Genomic DNA, 26001 nt, shown 5'->3' with positions numbered 1-26001 from the left:
AAAGAAATCGCTTTTCAAAATTTTGATCAGTGTTGAGGGGAAAGAAAATCTAAAAAGGGTAAAGGAAAGGTTTTGTGGCCCTCAAATCATTTTAACAGGTTCAGGTTCATATATTTTTATTAACAAAAAAACAACTCAATGTGACAACAAGTCACACTAAAGCAAGAAGATGCTTGAAAAAGTGACCGGTTGGATATCATGCATGCCAAATCATCAAACCAATGATGATTGTACATACTTTGTAAGTTTCAACTTAATACTCCCAGCCGTTCCGTAGATATTTCTGATACGCTCTTTTGATAACTAGCATTCATATATTATGTTTTGATTGTGATTGGCATTCTTCTCCAAAGCTGTGAAGCGTTATGCCATCCCCTTAGGCATGGTTATTTCACCATTAGACTATTATGAATAATATGGCCATTTCAAAAATTTGATCGAATATTTTTGAAGAGAGTACAGCTAAAGAGGGCATGGGATGGTTCGGAATTCTTCTCCAAAGCTTTGGAGTGCCATGCCATACCCATAGGCATAATTCTTTGACTTTTAGACTATTTTGAACAAAATGGCAATGTCAAAATTTTAATCAAATGTTTTTGGAAAGAGGGCAGCTAAAGAGGCATGGGAGGGTAAATGGCAGCCCTCCATCCACTTTAAAATATGCCCCTCAACATATCCTGAAAGGTTCAACTTGATGTCCTCAGCCGTTCTTAAGATATGGCACATCAATCTTTTTGATAAACTGGATGCACATAGTGCTTTTGATTTAATTAAAGATAGCCCTCAATCGAAATTAAAGATAGCATCAGACGAAAAGAAATTTCACAATGCTGAAGTGTTAGATCACATTTCCAAGACCTTTGGGGGTTTTTTTTCCTTTAAAAAATTTTCACAGAGGTGAAAGGATTAGCCTTTTAGTTTCAATTTTAGAAACACATAACAACCTTAAAACGAACAGAGGCCGTTCAAAATCAAAACCTGTCTATTGTCAAGGATTGGATTTGGATGCATAAATATGTTATTATCCATGTTGTAGTGATGGATGGATTCCGACAGAGTCCTAGAAAACCCCCATTTTTATTTTCTTATATTCAAAATTCTGGATGCACTGTCTTTTCCTTTAAAACCGACTTCTTTCATCACTGCAATGAGGGAGCTTCGTGAGTTAGGAGAGCTTACAGATAAACAAATTCCGACGAAACATCTAAAACTCAAATATCAGATGAGGTGGAAAACGTCTGGTCCTGGTGTAAGTACAAAAACAAGTAAGTTGTACAATGGAGATAGTTAACTAAGTTCCCGAGAAAAATACTTTACATTTTAATCGTGAGGGGGGACTATTAATCTCTTTTAGACTTAATGCTGCTTGTTTCGGTCTTATAGAATTAGTCATAATTAAAGTCTTTTAAAAGAACATTTAACTCTTCTATTGTCCCACACTGCTTGATCAATCAATCAATTTATTAAAAAAAAAACACAGAAAATTATATTCAAAAGAAACACATTATATGATTCAGTCATATAATGTTTGGTAAATTAAGACCGTATTATATGGGGGTTGGGGTGAATTCTTTTCATTATACAACCAGTTCCAGTTTTTGAAATTGTAAGCTCAGTGTAAAAACTTTAAGTTAGGACTCGAAGTTTCACTATAGTAAAGGGAGGAATCAAAATCTCCCAATTTTCAGGGGAAATTTAAAACCAAATTGTAAAAATGCTACTGCAGGTTGTCAACTGTTATAATTCCAAACCTGTTCCTGGACATGAAGTTGTAATATGATATGATATTTATTAATACTAAAAGCTTTTACGGGCCAAGGTTGATACAAAAAATATAACACTATACAAATCGTATAAACAAGTACACACCCTTAAATCTAGATTAAATTATCAATAAGTTACAGGAAATGGTCCCTACATATCATACCTGAACCCACAAACTTACCCAACTTCTTAGTCCTTATAAAAATTCTATCATTACTATTTTCTCCATGACCACACTGCCTTTTCTATGACGAAATCAATAAGAATTCCAAATATGGATAGGTTCTTTTATTAGACAGTGAACCGAAAATATAAAAACATAGACTCTAAATATTTGGAATTCTTATTGATTTCGTCATAGAAAAGGCAGTGTGGTCATGGAGAAAATAGTAACGTCGTATATATGGGGATGACAGACCAACTTCAGAATCAGCAACATTTCATTTGCTATTTGAAGAATAAAATGATAAATTTAGCACCTGTAAATTCAACATTATTTCATTTTTAATTAGAAGAATATTCAACGTAGTGTTACAAGATTCAAGAACAGTTAGTGAACTTTCTAAGTCAACGGACCGGTAACCTGCTTTGACCTGCAATTTCGAAGAAAATTGTACCACCTTTACTCAACGCTGTATAAGAAATTAAAGAACAGATAGTGAACTTTTTAAGTCAATGGACCGGTAACTTGCTTTGACCCGGAAGTAATTATTTTATTTAGTATAAAAGCAGTTTGTTTTAATTTTGATATGTTAGTAACTCTACTGATGATGATGACCGACTGTGTCATCGAAATATTTAGAGTCTTTGTTTTTATATTTTCGTTTCACTGTCTAATAAAAGGACCTATCCCTATTTGGAAGTCTTATTGATTTCGTCAAACTTCTATCACTTAATAATATATCCACCTATTCCTCCCTTCCATTCCAATCCAGAAAAAAAGTTCTACCTCAGATTATTTATTTCTTCCCAAAACCCAAAAATGATTTCAGTCATCCTCCCCATCCTCACACATTCGGCAAAAGTAAGGACCTAACTCTTACTTCGCCCTTTCCAGATACTTTCTCCTATCCCCAAACGGTAAAAAGCCCCTCTTGCTGACATTATCCACTTTAGTTCCTCCATATTAAGCCCAACCTTAAAATAAAGTTCCTTTCCCCACGCTTCCTTATTCCTAGCATTAAGAGGGAGACGATTACGCTAATATATAACTAGACCATTTTTGAATTTCCTCGTTTTCTCAAATAATGCTTACCTGTTTGAAAACCATATATCTTACTTAGCTAGCCAAAGAACCTTTTCTCCTGTCACTCAAGCACTCTTAGTATCTTGCCTTTAATACCCTATCATCTTGTAGAAATACCCCTTTCTCCCAATACCTAACCATGCTAACTAATCTTTCTACTCTTACACTAGTCATCCCTAAATCACCCTTTATACTAATGCATTAAACTTATCGCTCAGACTGGAATCCCATACTGGAATCCCCAAATTTCACAACCATAACTAAACACTTACTGTTGGAAATTCTCTTTATTAACTTAATGTTAGTTAAGTCTATATTTCTTAAACTACTTCTTAACACACTCCACATCACCACTACTTCGCTATACATTGTAATATAGTTAATTCAGTTAAATTTTCTACATAAACAAGTTTAAGACTGCCAGCAGACTAAAAACAAACCTATGTAGACTATGATCTTTCTAACAACATACTCTGAAGTAGCCTTGTATCTTTCCGAATAAGTAACTTCAATTCAACCTCAAGTGAAAATTATCCTCAAATAAATGTAGTGTCAAAAGAAATATTTAGAAAACTTCACTTTATTACTGTAATTTATGATCTGGAACAAAAATAAATATATAATAAGTATAAAATTTTAGAGCACACAAGAAAAAATAAGTTAGACTTTGAAGTGAAAAAATAAGTTAAAGCAAATTTAAACCAAATCTCCAACAAATTCAGTTCCAACATGCACTGGTAGTCCATAAAGCTTGAAGTTATTGCCAACTTTCGTGAAGTCAGCTGTTGATAAATTTTTCCATGATAGTTCAAGTTTCCTTTTAGCGAAGGACGTTATGCATCCACTGTCTTCAGAGTTTAAGGGAGAATTGCTTATAGGTCTGGAGTCATCAAGTATATTGCCACTATCAATAGACGATTCGTCAAGTTGAATTTCGTCAATGCTGTCACGTTCATTTGAACTGTCAGGTGATACAAGCTGTGGTTTTTGAATTCCACTTAAATTGAGATGAAGAGCCTGACGAATATCTGGCACAATATAGCTGTCTGGACTCTCAGCGTGAAAGCTCAGTTGTGATCGATGAGAGGATTCTGATTCCTCATCAACTTGTTCAACGTCAAATTTTGGTTGATTTACAGAATCCGATTGATATTCGAAATCAGGAATGATGCCAGAGTCTTCTGTAGAAATCCTTGAAGGGGCAACTGATATTTCCGTTTCTTGTGGCAGTGAATCGGAATCATAAAGCTCAGGAGGAGGGGGAGGGAGAAACAGTTCAGTTGTTTCATGTTTGGTAGACGATGACTCGTCAGAACTTGTCACAATTACAGGTTCTGATGAATTTGAATCTTCCAAATAGTCTTCAAGGTTTTCTCTGCTTCCCGATTGGTCATTGAGAAATCTGACAGCGGAATTCTAAAAAGAAGGAAAAAATAGCCAAAACTCGTTAAATCAGTTTAATCCTTCTGTAAAAGAAATCAAAAGACAAGGTTTTTTGCAGAAACTAACACAAACAAAAACTATCAAAGAGACATGGCACTTAGCCAAAAATACAGACCAAATTGATCACACAGCTTACAGAGGGACTTGTTAAATAAAAATTCATAAAATAATTGCAAGACAGTGTTAGTAAGTAGGGTAGTAAATATTACAATTTTGGGAGATACGAAGATTAGTTTTTCTTCAAACTTCTTCTTTCAAGTATTTTAGAAATGTATATCCATGATTCCCATTTGATGGTCACAGCAAATTATTGGTATTAGTATTCATACTTTATCAATAGATTAGATCTCTAAAAATTATTTGGGCTGTATTTATTTCCTCATACTTAATTCTATGCTTAGTAGCTTTACTTTGTCGCCACTGGAAATACGCCAGGTTTTTATCTTTTAAGCTTTAGACTAATCAAATGGTTTAAAAGTTTAAATATCTCTTGATGATCTCAAACTTATTCCCAAGTGCTCAATCTCTATTTAGTTTACCAATGGTATTGCTTTGTACCACAATAGCATTGCTATAAGAAAAACAATAATACTAATTTGAATTCAGAATTTCAACATATCCGTCTAACTTACAAATTCAGACAAAACTGCGCATTCAAACATATCTATATGAAAAGAAAACAAGATTTCTGACAAAAATATCAATGACTTAGACAAAGCCGTATTAATAAAAAAAATCACATAAGAGGAAGGGCTTGAGGGAGTGGCAGGCCTCCTTACATGCAAGATTATTTCTGTTTGTTTGAGCTTAACTATCTCTCTTTGCTGTCATTAAAAAACATTTTTTTAGATTTGATAATAACCATGATGAAATATATTTCATCATACAATTTATTATTGAACATTGGATTTGATCTGCCCCCAAATTGCATAGCCGCATGAACTGTTGGGAGCAGTTAATTCTTCTATTTTGCAAACTGAGTTCTGTAAAATAGAATCCAAATGTCATTGTAGATGTTTCATCAATGATTGACTGAAAAAAACCATACTGGAGGGGGGGAGACTTAGTCCTTAAGATTTGAAGTTTATCTTAAAAGATCAATATATCTGTGTGATTAGTTTAAAATCGCAATATATGAGAATATACGCTAGAAAGGAGTGGGTCACACCCCACCCTTGTATGTTTACAACACCAACCTTTCAATACATCACATTGGGTAGCAACAAAAGTAGCTATAATATAAGAAAAAATTTAGACATTTTGAAATTAGATTCACTCCCTATGTATGCTCATACAGTGAACTAAGATATATAATTTCGTTTTGGATATTATTCTTTTGCGCATCCTAACAGCCCAAATAGTGTGTTTTTCTTGGTTTTATCTAAAATGCAGCTTTTTTAATTTTTCTTGTTCTTTTGCCCTTAAATTTTGTTCCCAAACACTGAAATGCAAAAAAAAAACAAAGAAACAAATGATATCCAGACTTCATATGTTATCATCAAAAAATGAGAGAAAAACAATGTACCGCAGCTTTAGATCTAGGAGTGGATAAAATATAATTATTAATTTTATCTTGGTTACTGAGCTTTTTCAAAGTTGGGAATTCACATTTGTTTAGTTTTTTTAATAATTACTGATGAGGATCAGTATTAATTAGGAAAATAATATTCGCGATCGATTTACCTTTTGACCACGGAGAGCTTCAATTGACTTTTTGAACTTGTCAGTACCTCTCGAATTTTCTAAGAACTGAAGGATTGCGACATCCAGCTCCTGAGCTTGATCTGATAAAAGCTGAATTCGAAATGTTATTGCTTCGGCTGCTGGGCGATTTTCCGGATAGGGATTCTCTCTGCAAAAAAAATTCATGATACATATTGACACGATTGAAGGACTTTAAAATACGATTCGAAAAACCAAAACTAAGAGTTTTCCACATATGACTTTGGAAAGTGGGTATCGAATCCAAAGTGATTCCTCTCCGTTCTAAGTCAAATTATTCAAGATTACAAGATTCTTGCAGAAATGACTATATACAAACAAAGTAGATAGGAACATTTCGTCAAACTCCTATCCAAATGACGAAATCTCATTGAAATATATGGCATGATCACTTCATAAGGACTAAGCGTCTGAGCTTTTCGCCGAGTGAAGAGGTATATTTGCTAGGGCCGAAGCCCAGAGTTCCTTGCGATCAGTTTTTCAACCTCTTTCGCAAAACCAATTTAATTTACTTTATTTTCTTCGGCAAACATTTTTGCATGTTTGTACCGACAAATTAAAACAAATCAAATTAAATTTCCAAAGCTGTGATCTATATAGATTCACACAAAATTTATAGTGTCTCTTTCTAAAAAAGGATTTGCAGATAAGTAAGTTAATATGTATATATACAATTATTTTTCATTTAATAAGGTAACACATAAATATATATTTACTCTCTTTAGAGGATCATTAACAATACATATATATATATATATATATATATATATATATATATATATATATATATATATATATATATATATATATATATATATATATATATATATATATATATATATATATATATATATATATATATATATATATATATATATATATATATATATATATATATATATATATATATATATATATATATATATATATATATATATATATATATATATATATATATATATATATATATATATATATATATATATATATATATATATATATATATATATATATATATATATATATATATATATATATATATATATATATATATATATATATATATATATATATATATATATATATATATATATATAAATATATATATATATATATATATATATATATATATATATATATATATATATATATATATATATATATATATATATATATATATATATATATATATATATATATATATATATATATATATATATATATATATATATATATATATATATATATATATATATATATATATATATATATATATATATATATATATATATATATATATATATATATATATATATATATATATATATATATATATATATATATATATATTGAAATATAATACGTTCTGGGCGGCCTGGTTTCCATAATTCTTCGTCTTAGTTTCCATAATTTTGTTAATAAAGTATTATATTTTGGTATATTTCATTAGGATTAACCTAACTTCACTCATTGAGTGGGGTCGCTATCAACATAAGTATCAAGAATACAAACAAATCCATTGCCGAAAATAAAAACTTGAATTTATATAGAAAGCCAAAATCTCGTTTGTAGTATTTTTGTTTGTCTTAACTATGATTTGAATATTCAATTTATATATATATATATATATATATATATATATATATATATATATATATATATATATATATATATATATATCCCAGGGTTTAAATTTTCCAAAAAAAAATATGGAGCCGTTTTCAAGAAAACCTTTATACATAATTTCATAAATACATCTATAGTTGCTCATTTAAAGATATAAGATATACCATGATCAGCGATCACAAGAATCACAATGAATTGCAAACGGAAATGATGCGCAACAAAATCTGCGGTTAAAATACAAAGTTTTAAGCTGATTACGCAGTTTCTACGAAAATGGGACAAAAGAATTACGGAATCGCTCTGTTCTAGCTTTAATCGGAACTAACTTGTTTTGCTTTCTAGTTCTTGACAGATTTACTTCATCAGGTAGAATATCACTATGCTGGATTTCAAACAGCAAAACTTTCAAAAACTAATTAGGAAGGGATTTGTGTTGGTTTTGGAATAGCGGCAACCAATGGCACATCTAGGAAATTTTTCTGGGGGGAGGGGGGGGGGTACAAAGAAACCTAGAAACGCATAAAAAATTTGTTTAAATGCTGTTTCGTTAAGTTTTGCGAGTAGGGTCAAAATTTAGGGGGGGGGGCGCAGTTAAGAATCGAACGTCATCTTGTTTAATTTCTTAAGGCGTTATATATAACAAATACATCTTTTCCAGTTTCCAGCCACAGACCACTGTCCGAAAGTTCGTTTACAATTCAATGTGATTCGTTGTCGTTTTTTCCGTGCCCTTTTCTTTACCTGTTGCGATTCTTACTTTCACTAGTTTTCTAATCACATTTATCTTTGGTTTATTTTCATCAATCAAACCCTTAAACATTTTATATATTTCAGAACTGCCTCTTTTAGACGTCTTAAACTTCCATAAATCTCTCAGCCTGGAATATTCGATTTATAGAAAACCTACACATAATGATAGGTATTTGCATTTCTCTTCCAACCACCCTCCTTGTGTAAAAAGAGGAGTAGTTATATCTTTAGTTGATCGTGTTATAAGAATTTGTTCAAAAGCTCACATAATCGCTGAATTGAATTATCTGAAGGACATTTTGTTTTGCAATGGATATCCCATCAAGTTACGGGAATCCATCATAGAAAACAGACAAAAAAAGGCAGAAAAGGATTCCTTATCTACACAAACTCTAATGGATATCATCTCTTTAGTGGGTGATAAAAATGTCTCTACTGTTTTGCCCTATTTTCCCAAGTTAGGTGACAAACTGCCAAGAATTCTAAAAAAAACATTACTTAAAAGTCACCTTAAAAAATTCTAATAAAATCCAGAAATATTTTAACAGCGGCAAAGATAAAACGAGCCCTATTTTGGGCAGTGATGTTTATAGGGTTACATGTTCTTGTGGCTGTTTCTATGTTGGAAGAACCCACCAGCAATTGGGGGAGATATTGTTGAAACAGAGGTCCTCAATCGACAAAGCTATGGAGCTACGCCAAAGGCCTGAGACTTTTGATTCCGCCTTGGCTCAACATGTGTATGACAATCCGCACCATTTCGTTTTATTCGATAACACCTCCATTATTGCCCCTGTTAAGGGTCTCATCCAAGTTTTCAGGGAGGCAGTTGAGATAAAAAGTACATTCACCGAAAGGTAGCTCTTAATAGAGACACTGGGGAAACCTATTTAAGCCCCATTTATAATGAACTAATTAGTTCTGATCGTTTTTACTTAAATAAAAAAAAATCACATTTTGCAGCCTAACCTAATCTGTGACGATGTTTTGCCTGGAAAGCGTTTAGCTTTTTAAAATGCTCTGTATAAATTAAAAAATTTAATTCCCATTCAGTACTGTATTTTTTTATTCTATTACCCTTTCACCGTTACATGGAAAGGGTCGTCAAATTTTTAGTTGTGCTTTGTTTTAAGGTTTAAAATTTTTATAGTATCCTTGGATTTTTATAAGTAATTTTATTTTATTATCGTGTACTGAGGACAGTCAAGCGGAAGTCTTGACAGAAATATTTACATTTTAGTCCACATTTTTCACTGGCTTGTATAATCCTCGTTATAATCCTCTATTTAACTATTTTTTCGTTTTATCATGATTAGACAGTGTGGTCTCAGAAATTATTTGAGACATCCTATCCATTACTAGGTTGCAGCTATTCCTTTGACAATGATTACTTTAATTACAAGTAAGAGACATTCATAAATGACGCATAATATCACAATACATAATATTACCAGCATGTACAAAATAGCAATTCAAACAAAGCATTCACACAGCTTACCCATCTCCTGTCAGTAGGGACTCTAGTATTCTCATTCTCAACAACTTTCCCAGTCTTATCGTTCTTCCTAAGGACTTTAGAAGAGCTTCTCTCATTTCAAGACATCTGTTCATTCGCTCTTCCATTTCTGTTTTAAACTGTTCATTATCAATATTTGGGGGTCGATCCAAGTTCATTATTTCATTATCAAGAAGATCATAACTGTTATGGCGACGTAGAATAGGATGTAACTTCTTTTCATAGCATAAGACATCATAGCCTTTCTGGTCTTGAGCTGATTCCCGCTTCGTAGCATTTCCTAAGCGTCTTTCAACGTTACTTCTTCGTTTCTCGAATATTTCGCGTCGCCGTTCAAAAATATCATCATTTTCATTGCGACGTGAAAAGTGGTTTTGAGTATTTGGCCGACGTTCTATTACATCCACAGTGTTTTCTCGACGAAGTTTTCCTATCGCTGGCTTTGTGTAGCCCCGTGATGGTTCCACTACATCTTTCGGGACTTGCGATTCAGATGAATCTTTGAAATTTGTAAGTTTATTGTCCTCATTGTTTGCTTTCGAGTTATGAACGTCAACACTTTCTGCAAAAGTTACACGACGTTCGAAAATTTCCGTATTGCTTTTCCGTCGATCTGCTCTTTCCAGGACCTTTTCAACAACTGAATGTGAACACAACCGCATCACAGATCGCCTTACAGTTTCAAGTAAATCTTTAAGGGTGCGCTCGTGCTAAAAAAGAAAAAACTAAGGTGTAAAACATGAAAAAAGGTGAGAAGTTATAAAACTAAGGTGCAATGTGCAAAGCAAAAAGGAAAAGTTTGAATCATCGTGTATAAAAGAAAAAGCAAAGTGAAGATAGATTGGCAAATTCAAATCAACATTATTTGACGCATCCTAAATAAACCTATAATGCGTCAAATATTTATATGCTTAAAGCACAAATAAAATTGAAGCAGGATAGAGATCAGACTTGTCAAAGCTGTCATTAATACTTCAAAAATAAAAAATAAACAGGTTTTTACCAGGTTTTAGTAAATAAAAGTGGAAGAGGGGTCTCATACACAATAAACAAAAGCCTTACGCTGAATACTATCAAGACTAAGAATTTAAATGACTTGAACAAAATCTGCAAGGCTGATGGTAAATTAACTAGCATTAACACTCTGAAAAGGTCACATCTACTATCACTCTAAGAATGTTTTTAATTTTCCTGTTCAGCAATAACAGTTTGACGAATTTAATCCTAATACATAAAACAATTTTGATTGTTTACTTTTATACCCTAGTGCCTCAGTCAGGGGCTGGCCCTATTTCTGAAGCCCCCCTCCCCCACTTTAGCCTTCGAATCAAAAGTAAAATGCACAAAAAATTTAGATGAAATTAAGCTGCAACATGCAAAAATTAGTGTAGATTGTTAATGTCCTAACGCTTGGAATATTTTTAGGTAACAGAGAAAATTTTTGTATTCCTAACTAATAGTCATTATACCATTCCTGTGAAGTACTCACAAGTCAGACACATACGCAGGGGGGGGGGGCTGCAGGCCCCCCCCCCAGATTTTTACGATTTTTTCCCCACAATTTTCTGATATTTCTCACAGAATAAGGGATGTGGCTAATTACAGATCTAGACATAATTTGTTAACCGTTTTCGATGATTTTTCGGCCTGTAATTACCTGATTGGGTCACCAGCATAGTATTAATCCATTTCCTGTGCAAATTCTCACCTTCTGTCAAGCACTCTTTGAGCTAACTGTTAGTTTTTAAAGACCATCTGTTCGAAGGTGGCCTTCCTTTTCTAGGGGATAAAGCAGTCATTCTTGCAGTTAAACCTAGGTATTTTCAGGTGACAGTCTAGAACCAAGTGTTGCTAAAGATAGGGCAACTGTGAAAATGTCAAAAAACAGCAGTGTTCCCTGGCTTTGGGGCAAAAAAACGACAAATTAGTAAGGCTGACTCGGAAAAAAGAGGCAATAGGGATCAGCTGAACATTGCCGTTGAGGCTGAACCTTCGACTTCAGCTCAAGAATCAATACAAAATTCTGAGGTAGTTGCAGACAAAAGTGATGAAATAAACATTGACAGCTTGACATTAGAGCCATTTTTTTAAAGAAGAGGTTCGGTTTCCGGTGAAACAAAGTATAATTTACTGAAAAGGTCTTTTTAACCAAACAAGGACTACCCTTTCCTAGTTCATGTCACAGGCTCAAAAACAAGGATGTTTTAAGTCAGCTGGATGGACAAGCATGCTTGGCTATTATTTTCTTCAGTGAAAAAAGGGTTTTTCAGAAAATATTGTGCTTTGTTTGCTTCTGATCAAGCCGGAAGGGGGTCTCACCAAAAATTAGGGCAGCTTGTTATGGAGCCTCACGAGAATTGGAAAAACGCCCTGGAAGACTTTTCTAAACATAACTGTCAAACTCCTACCCTAAAGAAGCTGTTGTTTGGGGGGAAAGTTTTCTGGCAACAGTGAGCTGGCGAAAGTCTTCTATAGTGGAAGTCTTGAATACTCAGAAAAGATATGAAATGGAAATAAACAGAACACAGTTTTGTCTCACCATAGAAACAATACTGTTGTGTCGACGGCAAGGACTTGCAATGCGAGGGGACGAAGATTCGAGGAAATTGACCTTTGTAGAGCTTGTAAAAAAAGATGGAAATTTTAGGACCTTGCTACGCTATCGGATGAAAGACGATCCAATAATGAAAGAGGTGTTTGAAAAACGTGCAGGCAATGTTCAGTACTGCAGTCCCAGAATTCAGAATGAACTAGCTGATATTTGTCATTACTGCAAAGATTGTTGAACAAGTGAAATCGGCTCGTTTTCTCACCATCCTGGCAGACGAGACAACCGACATATCAAGACAAGAACAGATGGGTCTAGGGATTTATTTTTGGACAGTGAAACTTTTCAGACCAGGGAAGAGTTTGTCGAGTTTCCTGCTGTTGAAAACTTGTAAGGTGAAAGCCTCGGTAAATTTATCAAAAGCCGAATGGAGAAACTTGTTCTCGATGTGAAACTATGCTGGGGACAAAGGTATGATGGGACTGCAAACATGAGTGGTCATTTGTCAGGAGCCCAAGCTTTTATCTCGAACAAATACTCACTCGCCAAGTATGTTCACTATGTCGCCCACTACCTGAACTTGGTATTGACGGACTCAAGCAAGATCCCTGATATCAAGCACTTTATGACGGTTATTCATGAAACAGTTAATTTCTTTCACTTCAAAGCAAAGCGCTGTCTTAAAAATTTACACTGAAGTCAATCTGCAAGGAGTGTGTGAAACTCGATGGGTCGAAAGACACGATGCAATACTGATATCAAAGCAGTTAGTTGTTCCGATCTTTAAGGATGCAGAACACATAGAGACAAATGGGGACTCCGTGGCAACGTCAAAATCCAGAAGTTTTCTCAATAACATCCTGAGCTTAGACTATGAAGTGACCCTTATTGTGATGGATTTTTTTTCTCAGGTACACACTGAAAGTTTCTAAGCTGCTACAGTCAGAAAAATATCGATATGGCTATGTGCATTCAGTGTGTCGAAAGAGTGATAGTAATGTTTCAAGATACACGAAATAAGGCGGGGGAGAAGTTCGATCAGCTGCTTTCAGAAGTCACGTGCACATGCCAATAACTGGAAATCTCTACTGCCATGCCACGAAAGAGAAAATTCGTCAACATCCCACGTGATATCCGGGCAGATAAGCTCATATTATTTTACTATCGAGTTTCCCTTTTCATCCCATTCGTTGATCAACTCATACAATCACTTGAATCTCGATTCACAAAGCACAAAGTTATTTTGAAAGGCCTCGGCGGAATCCTGCCATCTTTGGTCGTAAAAGAGCATATTGGCGATGTTAAAGAACTGATCAAGTTATATGCCTCATATCTAACAAGTTCAGAGTCAACTATGAAGGCTGAGCTTCAACTATGGTGTGCTAAGTGGCTGAAAGTAGCTCCCTGTTTTTTTTTGGTTTTTTTTTTTGGTTTTTTTAAAGACAGCAGTGCAGAACCTGGCTGAGTGTGAGCGAGGCATATTTCCCAACGTCCATATGTTACTCCGCATTTTCTGTGTCATTTCCACTTCTACAGCATGTGTTGAAAGGTCATTTTCTTCAATGAAAAGGCTAAAAAACCTATCTTCAAAGCCGAATGGATGAAAGCCGACTAAATGGCTTAGCACTTTTGAATGTCCATCGAGGCGTTTCTGTATCAGTGGATGAGACTCTGGAAAAATTTGCTCTTAGCTCTACGCATAGGTTGCAATTTGCAATATAGGGCGACTCTTTATTTCTTGATATGTGTGCTTTTGATTGTTGTAGATGTTACGTAATATAATGTGCCTTTTACCTTCTGTTTTGAAGGACTTGCCCCCCCCCCTTCCCTCAAAAAAAAATTCCTGCGTACGTACCTGCCACAAGTATTAGCAGTTGGTACCGTAATTATGTATGACATACCGTAACTTGTTCTACAATGAAATTTATCATGCTATGCTTTATTGCTTTCTCTTTAAAAATTGTTTTAAAAATAATTTATTGATACCCATCTATGTAACATAAAACTGGTCTAAAAGAGTTTTAATCAAGCATATATCATGAACTGCAAATGGCCCGCCCTACAGTCTGTAGTTCGGAAATCGGGTTCTGACGGATGCACACTTTGCAGATGATCTTGCTCTCGTTGCCGACTCAATTGACCAATTGACTGACGCGCTGGAAGTCCTACAGGAAGAAGCAGCAAAAGTGGCGCGGAAAATCAACTGGCTCGAAATTAAGATAATGGCGATTAAGCCTCCAAGCCCTGGCTCCTCCGACAGGAGCCTAAGCCAAGTAAGTCAAGTTATTTATTCTTTAGAAAATCTAACTGATCAATTAAATAAGTCATTAAGAGCAATTATTAAAGCTCTAATAATAGTTCGATAATACCTGAGACATGTCTCTGTGAAAAATTCCAGCAACACGGAGTCTTGTCAGCTGTTCTCGACTTGCCGCTAAGAGATGTGTCCATATCCGTCCCATTTGTGCAGCCATTTGCCTGTTGCTTTCTGTTGGAAGACGAGCAGAACGTCTTAAAAATAAAGCGGCCGCAAGGAGTCCTGCTCCATATTCATAGGTACTCTAGAAAAAAAACAAATTTTTCGGTCTTTAAATTCCAAGTCGTCTCCGTTCTTATATAAAATAAATAAAAAAACAAGTTTTTTAAACTGAAAGTAAGGAGCGACATTAAAACTTAAAACGAACAGAAATTATTCCGTATATGAAAGGGACTGTCCCCTCCTCAACGCCTCGCTCTTTACGCTAAAGTTTTTTATTGTTTTAAAAAATAAAGTTGTGAGACAGAGTCAAACTTTAGCGTAAAGAGCGAGGCGTTTAGGAGGGGACAGTCCCTTTCATATACGGAATAATTTCTGTTCGTTTTAAGTTTTAATGTCGCTCCTTACTTTCAGCTTAAAAAACTTGTTTTTTTATTTAATTTTTGAACGTTTTTGAATAAATGCAGGTTTTGATCTTGGCTCACCGTACATGAATAATTAAAACAAAATTTTCATATTAATTTATTTTTATTTAGTTAAATGGCTTTCTCGAAACTTGTTTAATCTTATTTACGAAAGTTTTTATTAGTAATAAATATACGTAACTTACGAATTAACTTACGTAACGAACTTCTATATTCATATATTTTTAATACGTTTATTAGGGGGATCGCCCCCTAGTCAACACCTTGCTCTTTAAGCGAAAGTTCGAATTTTGTTTCAATTCTTTAAAAATGACCACTTAATCACAAAGGTCGTTAATTAGAATAAATAGCTCTTATGAACGTACTAAAAAAATTTTGGCTTAAAGAGCGAGGTAATGACTAGGGGGTGAACACTATCATATAAGTAATATTTTCTGTTCGTTTAAAGTTTCGATGTTGCTGCTGTTGCAGTTGGAATACTTGTTTTTTTATATTAAATTTCTTATGTTTTTTTAAATAATGCTGGGAAGCCCGGCGTCCCCTTCATAGCAATGTACCTTCCCCCATGAAAACTTCCTTCATGGGAAGATCCTCCCATATAACCCCCGACCCACCCCCTCCCCCACTACCAGGAAAAATCTCCCCTGAAAACGTCTGTATACTTCCAAATAACCAATACTATATGTTAACATTGGGTAAAGTTCATAACTTTCAGCCCTCCCCCGGGAACTTCGGGGGATTAAGTCATCCTAAAAGACATACTTATTATATTTTTGAACATGCTGAACAAAATGGCTATCTCAAAATTTTGATTAGGTGACTTTGGGAAAAAAATGAGCGTGGGAGGGGGCCTAGTTGCACTCCATTTTTTTTGGTCAACTAAGATGGGAAATTGAAATTTCAAATTCCGTGCCAAGTCCTCCTTTTAATTTTCTTATTGAACCCGAGTTCGAAACGCAAATCCCTGGGGAAAAAAAAAAAAAAAAAACAAATAAACACGCATCCTTTATCTTTATTATGGCAAAAAATCAAAACTACAACAACTTTGTAGATGGGAGCTTGAAACCTCTACAGTAGGGTTCTCTGATACGCTGAATATGATAGTTTGATTTTCACTAAGGTTCTATAACATTTAGGGTGTCTTTCCTCCTTTTTTCGAAAATCAGCCAAATCTTCTCAGACGCCTAACTTTTGATGGGTAGGATTAAACTTGATTAAACTTATATATTTGAAATCAGTATTAAAATCTGATTCTTTTGATGTATGTATTTGTATCAAAATACCGTTTTCTAGAGTTTCGGTTACCATTGAGCCGGGTCGCTCCTTACTTACAGTTCGTTACCACGAACTGTTTGAAAAAGACCTCAAGAAAATTGTTGACTATTATTTTTTTCAGTTTTTAAGGAAAGATATATCATGTAAAAACTTTTCAAAGTAATTTTTACTTTAAGCTTTATATCTCTAGAATGAATAATGCGTAACTCGTCAAAGATTACCAATATAGTTTCTTCCGGTATAAATTTAAACCCACTCATCTTTTCGTCTTGTTTTTTACTCACTGAAGACTGACTCTATTTATAATGAAAAAGCATTATTAAAATTCCAGCTTCCCTTTGACTTCTTACCAGATTGTAAGGGACCCAACAGGCTCTTCAAGGATGATGAAAAGAGCAATTTAATCCTTTCTTCATAGAGGTCTGATCAAGCACAGCCAAAAGAGACAATAATTTCATCTTTTGAACAGGTTTTATTAGACACGTTATATAGTAATTAGACATGATACAGGTCACCAAAAGGCGTAACCATGAAGCTAGTGCTCACTTCTCACTATATTTGATTGTTTCATAACGTCTCTTTCTGGTAGATATTCTGATGACCAAAATTTAGGGACTCTTCATTCCTCCTCCCCAACAAAATTTGAAGCTAAACCAGTCTCTGAAAGGTCATAACATGAATATGTAACTGCTGCTTTTGACTAAGCTCGATTGAGATCCAGCAACCACTTTGGGTAGATACCCTAATGACAAAAATTTTGGTTGTCCTTGCCCCCCTCCCCACCCACGTTCGTAACACTGATACTTAGCACCCCAAAAGCAAAATTAGGACATTAGCTGTTACTTATCATTAATTTTGGTTGAGAATAAACTATTTTTCTGGTGAATATCCTAATTACTGTACTTTAGGGAGCCCCTACGAACGCTGGATAATATTTATAGCCCCCCCCCCAAAAAAAAAAAAAAGCAAAAGAAAATGAGCTCTGATTTTCCAGCACCACGTTTTGTTGAACGAGAAAGGCCAGTCTGGTAAATGTCCTAATTACAATTAGCCCCTTCCGTTCTTTAGTTACCCATTGAAGTAGGATTCTTCTGAAACCCAAAAAAAGAACAAGTAGGATACTAGCACTTACTTTCCATCAATATTTGTTTACACATGGCTTTCTGTCGTGGTACTTGTCACGAAGGTAATAACGGAGGGAGTCCTCTGCTCTCCATGAAGATGAGTAAATTTATAGTTCCTCAAAAAGTGATTCTAGGACGATTTACCAACTCTTACCTTTCACGAAGTTTAGTTGGTATCCGATAGCCCATTCCGGTAAAATTCTTGATGACACAGATTTCCCTCCACATTGGTGACATTGCCTCCACAGACCAAAAAGTGCTGCTAGAACACTAGAACATACCTTCCACAAAGTTTGGTTGGGATACAGTATCCTCTACTAGTAAATGTGCATGTGACAAGAATCTAGGAGCCCTTGTTCTTCCTACTGCAGAGGTAGGAACAGGCCTAAGCTCTCGGAAGGCATAAATAAGATTCTAACTTTTATTTCTTCCCCTTTTATTGTGGCTGAGATCTGACGATCCTTTTTTAAATATGTATTGACAACAAGACATTAAGATTGCCCTTCATCTTCCCTTTGATAGGTTTTTTGGTCCATAAATGCAAGAATATTGAAAGAGCATATCAAGTGTTACTCCTGATTAAATTTGGTTAAAATCTGACAAACTCTTGCGGTTGTTGGTATGATGGAATAAACTTAAAGACCCATCTTTTCCTCTGATGAAGACTTCTAAAGAGTTATTAACCCCCGAAAAGTATCACTCGGACATTCACTCTTACCTCTCCCCAAAGTGCTAAGATCTAGCAACTCCTTTTAGTAAGTGTCTGGAAGAACACAATTTGGGGCACGTTTCCCACATAGGTTGGATCAGATATGAATTTATAAAAAGCGGAACTTGAGCACTTACTCTTACTTCCCACTAAGTGGTTGGAAGTAAATGGTTGGAGAATGTATAAGAAAATAACCTCCAAATATTGCAACTTGGACACTTACTTATATATTTTGCAAGTTTGGTTGAGATCTGAGATCTGAGATTGATTCTGAGATTGAGATTGAGATCTGAGATGTCCGAATTATTAGAATTCGGATATCCTGCTTCCATCTTCCCTCCCAAGTGGAGATTTAATTTGGCCTTACGCTTCAGTCACTTATAAGTACTATTGCGATCTGAAAACTTCTTTGGCTAGATGTTAGAATTGTAAAATATTCGAGAACCTTCGTTTTTCCTTTTGACTAATGAGTCTGATCGCAGCTTGGGTTTTTTTAGTGTTTTGCTGGTTCAAGCTTTATTCTGCGTACCAAATTTCAAAAAAGTTGAAGAAAATCAAACATATAATTTTTAAAATAAGGATTTGAGATTTCCAGATCGATATGTCTAGAATTACGCCTTGGAAATATAGATGAGATGTTGAATTTCAATTCCAAGTATCAACGAGAAAATTCTGCGAATACAAAAGACCAAAACTGTAGGGAGGGGCTGCCTCCTCTTCAACCCCCTTCCCATGAGGTGTACTATCAAAGATAGAACACTTTCGTCTTTCTTCTTGTTTACACCATTTAGTTTGCTAGAAACAAATTTCAATTTTCCATCCGAAACTACTGAAAATCGTGCAAGTTTCAGAAAGGATTCCTTCTCTATTTGACAGTTCCTTTTCCAGAAAGTTTCCACCTTTTACCATTACCGAGCTACAGACCGCTCATCAGAAAAAAAAACTGTGTCATTGCTCAGCTACACAGCAAAATAAGAACAAGCCTTAGTTGAAATCAAACATTGCTGGGCTCATAAATTAAAACTGAAATCCGCGTTTGCTAAGAATTTAAATCGATGTAATTTTAATTAGGTGCAATTGTTTCATATTTCAATTAGACCAAATATGGAAAATAAAAATTAAGAATAAAAAAAGGAAAGAAGACGAGAATCATACTTTGGCAGTGTCATGAAGTTTTTGTTGTTGATCCTTGAGGTTTTGCACTTCAATCAAAGAAGATCCGACTTTGCAGTTTGAAGTACGAAGTACAGTTTCCAACTCCCTTAGCCAATCCAAAGCCTGAAATTAAAGATTTAGAACCTACTTCAACTGTCTGGCAAGTCAAGTTCAATGGTTAGCCTGATGAAAAGAAAACAAAAGGCTATCGAAAATTGTATCTTTGACACTTTAGCAATTTCATATTTTTATAGGCATTAGAACTGCTAATGCCACACGGAGTATAGCTGTACAAAGTAAAATTAGACAATCATATGCAGCTTTGGGATTCTTATTATAAATTCTAGATGGTGTTAACGCTTTATTACAGCAACAAAGCTGAGCTTCCAGTGTAAATAAGACTTTCAAGCTTAACAATTCATCTGAAAAGAAGATGAAGTTGCTTTTGCACGATAAAAGACACCATATTAAAGGATTTTTAGTAATCTAGACTTCATAATATTTGCAGCTGTTTTTTTTTGTTTTTTTTTTGAATTGACTGCTTGATTTTCATTATTTTAAATTATCTAAACAAAGATAAAAATGAAAATTGTTGTTATATATCATAATACCGATTCCAATTGTCATAAATAATTTAACCAAATTTCGCTTTTTTCTGAGAATGCAAAAAAGGGAAGAGTAAAAATTTGTGAATTTTTGAAAACTTCATAATTTCATAATTTTTGATAACCTAAGTTCATGTATCATTGTTTCCCTTAGTATTTTAAATTTGAAGGATAAATTGTTTTAAAGACTGCTTCTCTTTGGTTTTAAAGATTATGAAATGTCTTTTTAATTTGAATTGCCAAGTAACCAAAAGACAAAATACGGTAAGAGTAAAGAATAGAAAAGGTTAAAATGAAGTTCTGCGAAGAATAGAAGCATTTTGGGATATCTAGTCGTTGTTGTTATTTTTTCTTGTTTTTTATAACCACCCGAATATCTATTGTATGATCTTAATGACACTAAATAGTGCATCTTTTTTAAAGAGGAGCCTGACAAAAACGGAAGACAACGTGACAACGTTTATCAACACTGTCGAAAATTAGATCAATTGGGCCAGACTTGCTGTCCAATTTAAATGTCACTGCATCACGTAAAAATTTGGTATAATATGAAAGATCCTGAATTTTTATTTTTCCTGATTCTTCTTGGTTTCTATGTGTACAATCTTTAAAAATAGTATTGTATAGAATCTTTTGATCTTCATTTCTCCGTTTATATTAGCCTAAATATCTTTCAAAACCATTTTTGAATTTATTTTTCCATAGCTCAAATAGCGGTTAGAACGAAAACTGGATCAAATAGATGAAACTAAAAATTTGCCCAACACATAGAGATTTGTAGAATCAAAGTCAATTTTATGTGGCTTTTGTTGGTTATTTTTGTCATTTTTGCATTTTTTATCGTTCTTTAAAATATACAATACCAAATTCAATTCTCTCTGCTCCTTACATGTTTTCATTTGCCTTTCTAAAGCCTTTTTTCAAATTTCTATTCGCATAATTCAGAAACTACTTGATATGAATATTAAAGAAAGACATCGGTAAAAAGAGACATAACATTCGCCAATTACTGACTACGAAGTCATATCATCTTTAAATAGCAGAATAGTTTGGCCATATTTGAGAATATTCAGTAAAAATGCCATCTTACCTGATTAGCATCTTTTTCGCATGAAAAAATTTGCACAATGCGTTGCAAGCGAAGCCTCTCGAGTGAGATTGCTTGAAGAGCAGCCTGATGACTGCTTTTACAATTCTCAAGAAGCTGCAGAGCAAATTGTGACTCCCTTGCAGAACTCGAATCATTTAGCTGCCGTCCAATTTGGTCCATCTGAACAGGGGATAGCAGCTCAATGAGACGCTTACACTCAATTTCAACTTCAGTGAACAGGGGATCTAAAAGATTTTTTTTATCTTCGCCGTCATTGTTTATGCAAAATTAAAAATACATAAGCCGAAATCACCTTGAGGTTATCTAAATATTACTTATTAAGCTATGAAATGCATAGGAGTAACAAGAACTTTACCATGAGCAACGCTTGTATCGTCCTGATTCAGTATTTTTAGGAAATGTAATACAAATAAAACCCAATATTCAAACTTTACTCTTACTTTCAACTTGAATTCTGAAGTATTTGGTAATTATCTAGGTCAGAAAGTGTATATTCATAAGAATCGTTCTTAATGTTCGGGAGGAGTAACATTTTTAAAACAACCCACTAATGTTAGGAGAATTATATGGAAACATATAACATTATATAAAAAATGGTAAAATCTCAACATTTTTCCGGCGGAGAGTGCTTCTAAGCTTGCTTTTTATGTACATCAACCTCGGGATTTTATTCTACTCCTATAGTATCAAAAAGTAGTAAGTAGTAACTTAAGGGTATAGTATCAAAAAGTGGTTCCAGCCCGTTTTTGGCACGGTACTTTCGAAGTACCAATAAAGTAGCTGAAAGCAAATATTTTTCAATGCATTCGTAAATTTATCTATATTCTATGGATCCATTGGGACATTTCAGCAATTGGTGGAAAGCAATAAATATATATAATTTCATCTCATAGCAAAAGATAACAAAATTTGCCTGGCTATCTTTTATGTTCATGTCTTTAACCGGAAAGTTATCATGCTTATACTAGCATATTGACCTTTTATTTCGTTTATAGTTCCAAGCAATTACAACAAATGTAAGATCTTCATTTGTAGTTACTTAACCTTGTGAACTTATATACTAAAAGTTATTTTTGTGAAATTGATTCAAATCAATGCTAAACCTTCCATTTATCCCTCATTTTCTTTTAACAGAAATTCTTTTCCTTGAATGATGTTCGTGAATTCGTAACTCAATAGTTCTTGGCAAAGGAGCTACAGCAAAGATAGATAGTTTATTTGAGACATTAAAAACTTTCGTAGCAATGACCAAATTTATTTGGCGTTGAAAAAAAACTAGCTAATGGAGGCAAACTGGAGTGGCAAACGTCAAAGTGGCAAGTGGCAAACCTAGTTTTACTTGTCCTTGGAGTCTTAAAGAAGCATTTTTATTACCTTAATAACGAAGAATACCTCTCAAAATCTTGAAAAGTCCTTATATATAACTATATTTGTAATCGAAAAAAATGTATCAATTAAGTGTGAAAATCTATTAACTCGTTAAAAGAGTAACTATAATAGTTACATGTCAATGGCTATTGACAACAACGCAATGGTTATTGAAAATATTTCTACCACTAATATTCAATGAAACTGCGTATTCTCAGTGTTTATTTAGTAAAAAAAAGATTCCTTGTCAATTATCCTTTAGTTGAGAATATTTTAATAATTTAGCAAAAATTACATACACGGAGCAAATCTTTTTTTTTTCTTTTAGCCATCTAGAACATTCATAAGGAGATATTTCCCTGTCCATATAACTAAATTTCTTCCAAATTTTTGATAAAACCTATTAGATTTTAATGTTGTACCTGATTTATGTACGCATCATAAATTTGATTTCTACCATATGTGTTTTATGCACACCCAATGTAGTTTTTCTATAGCGCATCTTCTGATTACAAAAAAAAATCCTCAAAAACAAGATATCAGCTTTTATGACCTTAACATTTGTATTTATTTCAGGGTGTTAGCTGGTGTCAAAATTATTCAATACATACCAATTAGCGACTGCCTGTCATCCAGATCTTGAAGAGCAGATTCTGCTTTACTGAGATCTTCTTCAGCAGCTGAAGATCCAACACCTTCAATCACTTCCTCGGCTTTTTGAAGACACTATAAGATTAAATATGATATTTATTATGAAAAATAAAGTTGCATAGATTAGGGTACAAGATTGCTTTAAGAAAAAACTTTCTTAGATCTTAAGAAAAAAGTTATTCAGCCAGGTAAAGGATACTCGCCGATATTTTCAGGAATAGATATCCGAGTTAACTCCATGAATTTCAGTCCCATGAATCGATTACTTTCTTTAAAATGTCAAAGAAAGTCTGCCTGGAAAGTCGTTCAGCCAGGTAAATGACACTCGCCGATATTTTCAGGAATAGATATCCAAGTTAATTCCTTAAATTTCAGTCCCCTGGATCGATTACTTTCTTTAAAATGTCAAAGAAAGTCTGCCTGGAAAGTCGTTCAGCCAGGTAAATGACACTCGCCGATATTTTCAGGAATAGATATCCAAGTTAATTCCTTAAATTTCAGTCCACTGGATCGATTACTTTCTTTAAAATGTCAAAGAAAGTCTGCCTGGAAAGTCGTTCAGCCAGGTAAATGACACTCGCCGATATTTTCAGGAATAGATATCCAAGTTAATTCCTTAAATTTCAGTCCTCTGGATCGATTACTTTCTTTAAAATGTCAAAGAAAGTCTGCCTGGAAAGTCGTTCAGCCAGGTAAATGACACTCGCCGATATTTTCAGGAATAGATATCCAAGTTAATTCCTTAAATTTCAGTCCCCTGGATCGATTACTTTCTTTAAAATGTCAAAGAAAGTCTGCCTGGAAAGTCGTTCAGCCAGGTAAATGACACTCGCCGATATTTTCAGGAATAGATATCCAAGTTAATTCCTTAAATTTCAGTCCCCTGGATCGATTACTTTCTTTAAAATGTCAAAGAAAGTCTGCCTGGAAAGTCGTTCAGCCAGGTAAATGACACTCGCAGATATTTTCAGGAATAGATATCCAAGTTAATTCCTTAAATTTCAGTCCCTGGATCGATTACTTTCTTTAAAATGTCAAAGAAAGTCTGCCTGGAAAGTCGTTCAGCCAGGTAAATGACACTCGCCGATATTTTCAGGAATAGATATCCGAGTTAATTTCTTGAATTTCAGTCCCCTGGATCGATTGTTTTCTTTAAAATGCCAAAGAAACTCTGCCTGGAAAGTAATTATTTACTCTAAAATTTATTATGGATAAAAAAAAATAGAGACACGGAGAGAAAAATGAACGTGAATACCCGGATATAATGAACGTTCTCAAGGAAAATTCTGATGTATGCCTAGTACGGTCGCAAGGGGTGAACTGATACTATGTACTGTAGGTATCAGTACCAAACAAAGCCCACAGGAAGTACTCCCTCGAACTTCTTATTCCCAGCTTGTTATCTCTGTGCACCTCCATCATAGGACAACCCTTCTACAGTTGTCATTTATTTCATATTTTCAAATTACTTTCTTTAACCTTTATATTACCCTATGGTAAGTTATGGTAACGCAAGGTATGGTAACGGTAACACAATGCCCAAAACACAAAAGAAAGAATTAAAAAAAGTAACTACATAAAAAGAAATGCTATAGGATATTCTTCACCAGACCATATATTCTGCCTCTCTTTTGGAATATATTTACAATATTCTAAAATTCCTTCTTTTCTTCATTATTTAGATTTTTCTTGTTTTCCCTTTGCTGATCAATAAATGTGGATGGAAGGGGGCAGGGGGTTCCAAAGAGAATTTATTTTGGTGGAGGGATTTTCACGGAGAGGGGACTTACCGGGAGAACTTGAAGGGTGGGAAAACTTTTCGGGGGGAACACACCTGGCACCAAGATAAGTATCCATATTAACTACTTATCTTGTAAGGACTAAGTGACTTTTCAGGAACGAATGTACCGTTGTGCAGCACTACTTCCTCTGCAAGTGGGAAGCTCAAAGTATAGTTTTTGGTAATTTTAAATAGATCGGCTATCGCAAAATTTTCATTCAACAGGAACTTGGTCCTATTTGGGGAAAATCGAACTTTGGTGCAACAAAATGGCAGAAAGCGCCAATCTCTCGCCGCACAATCCTTAAAAAGTGCACTAGAACTTAAAATTTCCTTCCGAATGAGCCCTCTCCTCCTTGTCGCTCATGGTGCCTTAGGAAGAAAATTAGAAGCATAGCTAGGAATATTAGTGAAAATACTTTATGCTTAATTGAGAGGAGGAAGGGTTCTGCAAAAAATAATTTGAGTGATTGATTATATGAAAATAAAGTAATGTAAGGAAAGTGGCGAAAGCATTAAAATAAAAATTAAGGAGGTGTGAAGTAAAGGCCATAGATAAAATTGTTGAACATCTGGAAGATACAGCCAGACGCCGTAGTTGTAAAATATTGTATTGGTATGTTAAGAAATTGAAAGGGAATAGTCGGTCTTGACTTATCCCAGTTAAAGTCAAGATTGGGGTCACAATTGGTAATAAAGAAAGTATT

The 26001-nt window shown here is 34.2% G+C and overlaps 1 protein-coding gene across 2 annotated transcripts in view; it reads right to left on the bottom strand.

The window, feature by feature from the left end:
- Nucleotides 1–3580: 3580 nt before the first annotated feature.
- LOC148946096 (SEC14 domain and spectrin repeat-containing protein 1-B) overlaps nt 3581–26001 on the bottom strand; it is a 198097-nt gene continuing 175676 nt past the window's right edge. For both annotated transcript variants that reach the window (XM_089098101.1, XM_089098100.1), the window contains 7 exons: nt 23475–23589; nt 21475–21719; nt 19780–19902; nt 14985–15176; nt 10050–10777; nt 6137–6305; nt 3581–4426 (listed from right to left, as the gene is read on the bottom strand). In XM_089098101.1, the coding sequence (XP_088954227.1) occupies nt 3707–4426; nt 6137–6305; nt 10050–10777; nt 14985–15176; nt 19780–19902; nt 21475–21719; nt 23475–23589 (2292 nt within the window). In that variant the 3' untranslated portion in view covers nt 3581–3706. The remainder of the gene's footprint in view (nt 4427–6136; nt 6306–10049; nt 10778–14984; nt 15177–19779; nt 19903–21474; nt 21720–23474; nt 23590–26001) is intronic.

The sequence above is a fragment of the Artemia sp. Qi Xiang Cuo genome, chromosome 12 (assembly GCF_049724085.1).
Source record: "Artemia sp. Qi Xiang Cuo chromosome 12, ASM4972408v1, whole genome shotgun sequence".
Classification (NCBI taxonomy): Eukaryota; Metazoa; Arthropoda; class Branchiopoda; order Anostraca; family Artemiidae; genus Artemia; species Artemia sp. Qi Xiang Cuo.
Note: the sequence above shows the minus strand (reverse complement) of the source record. Positions and strands in the feature narration are given on the sequence as shown.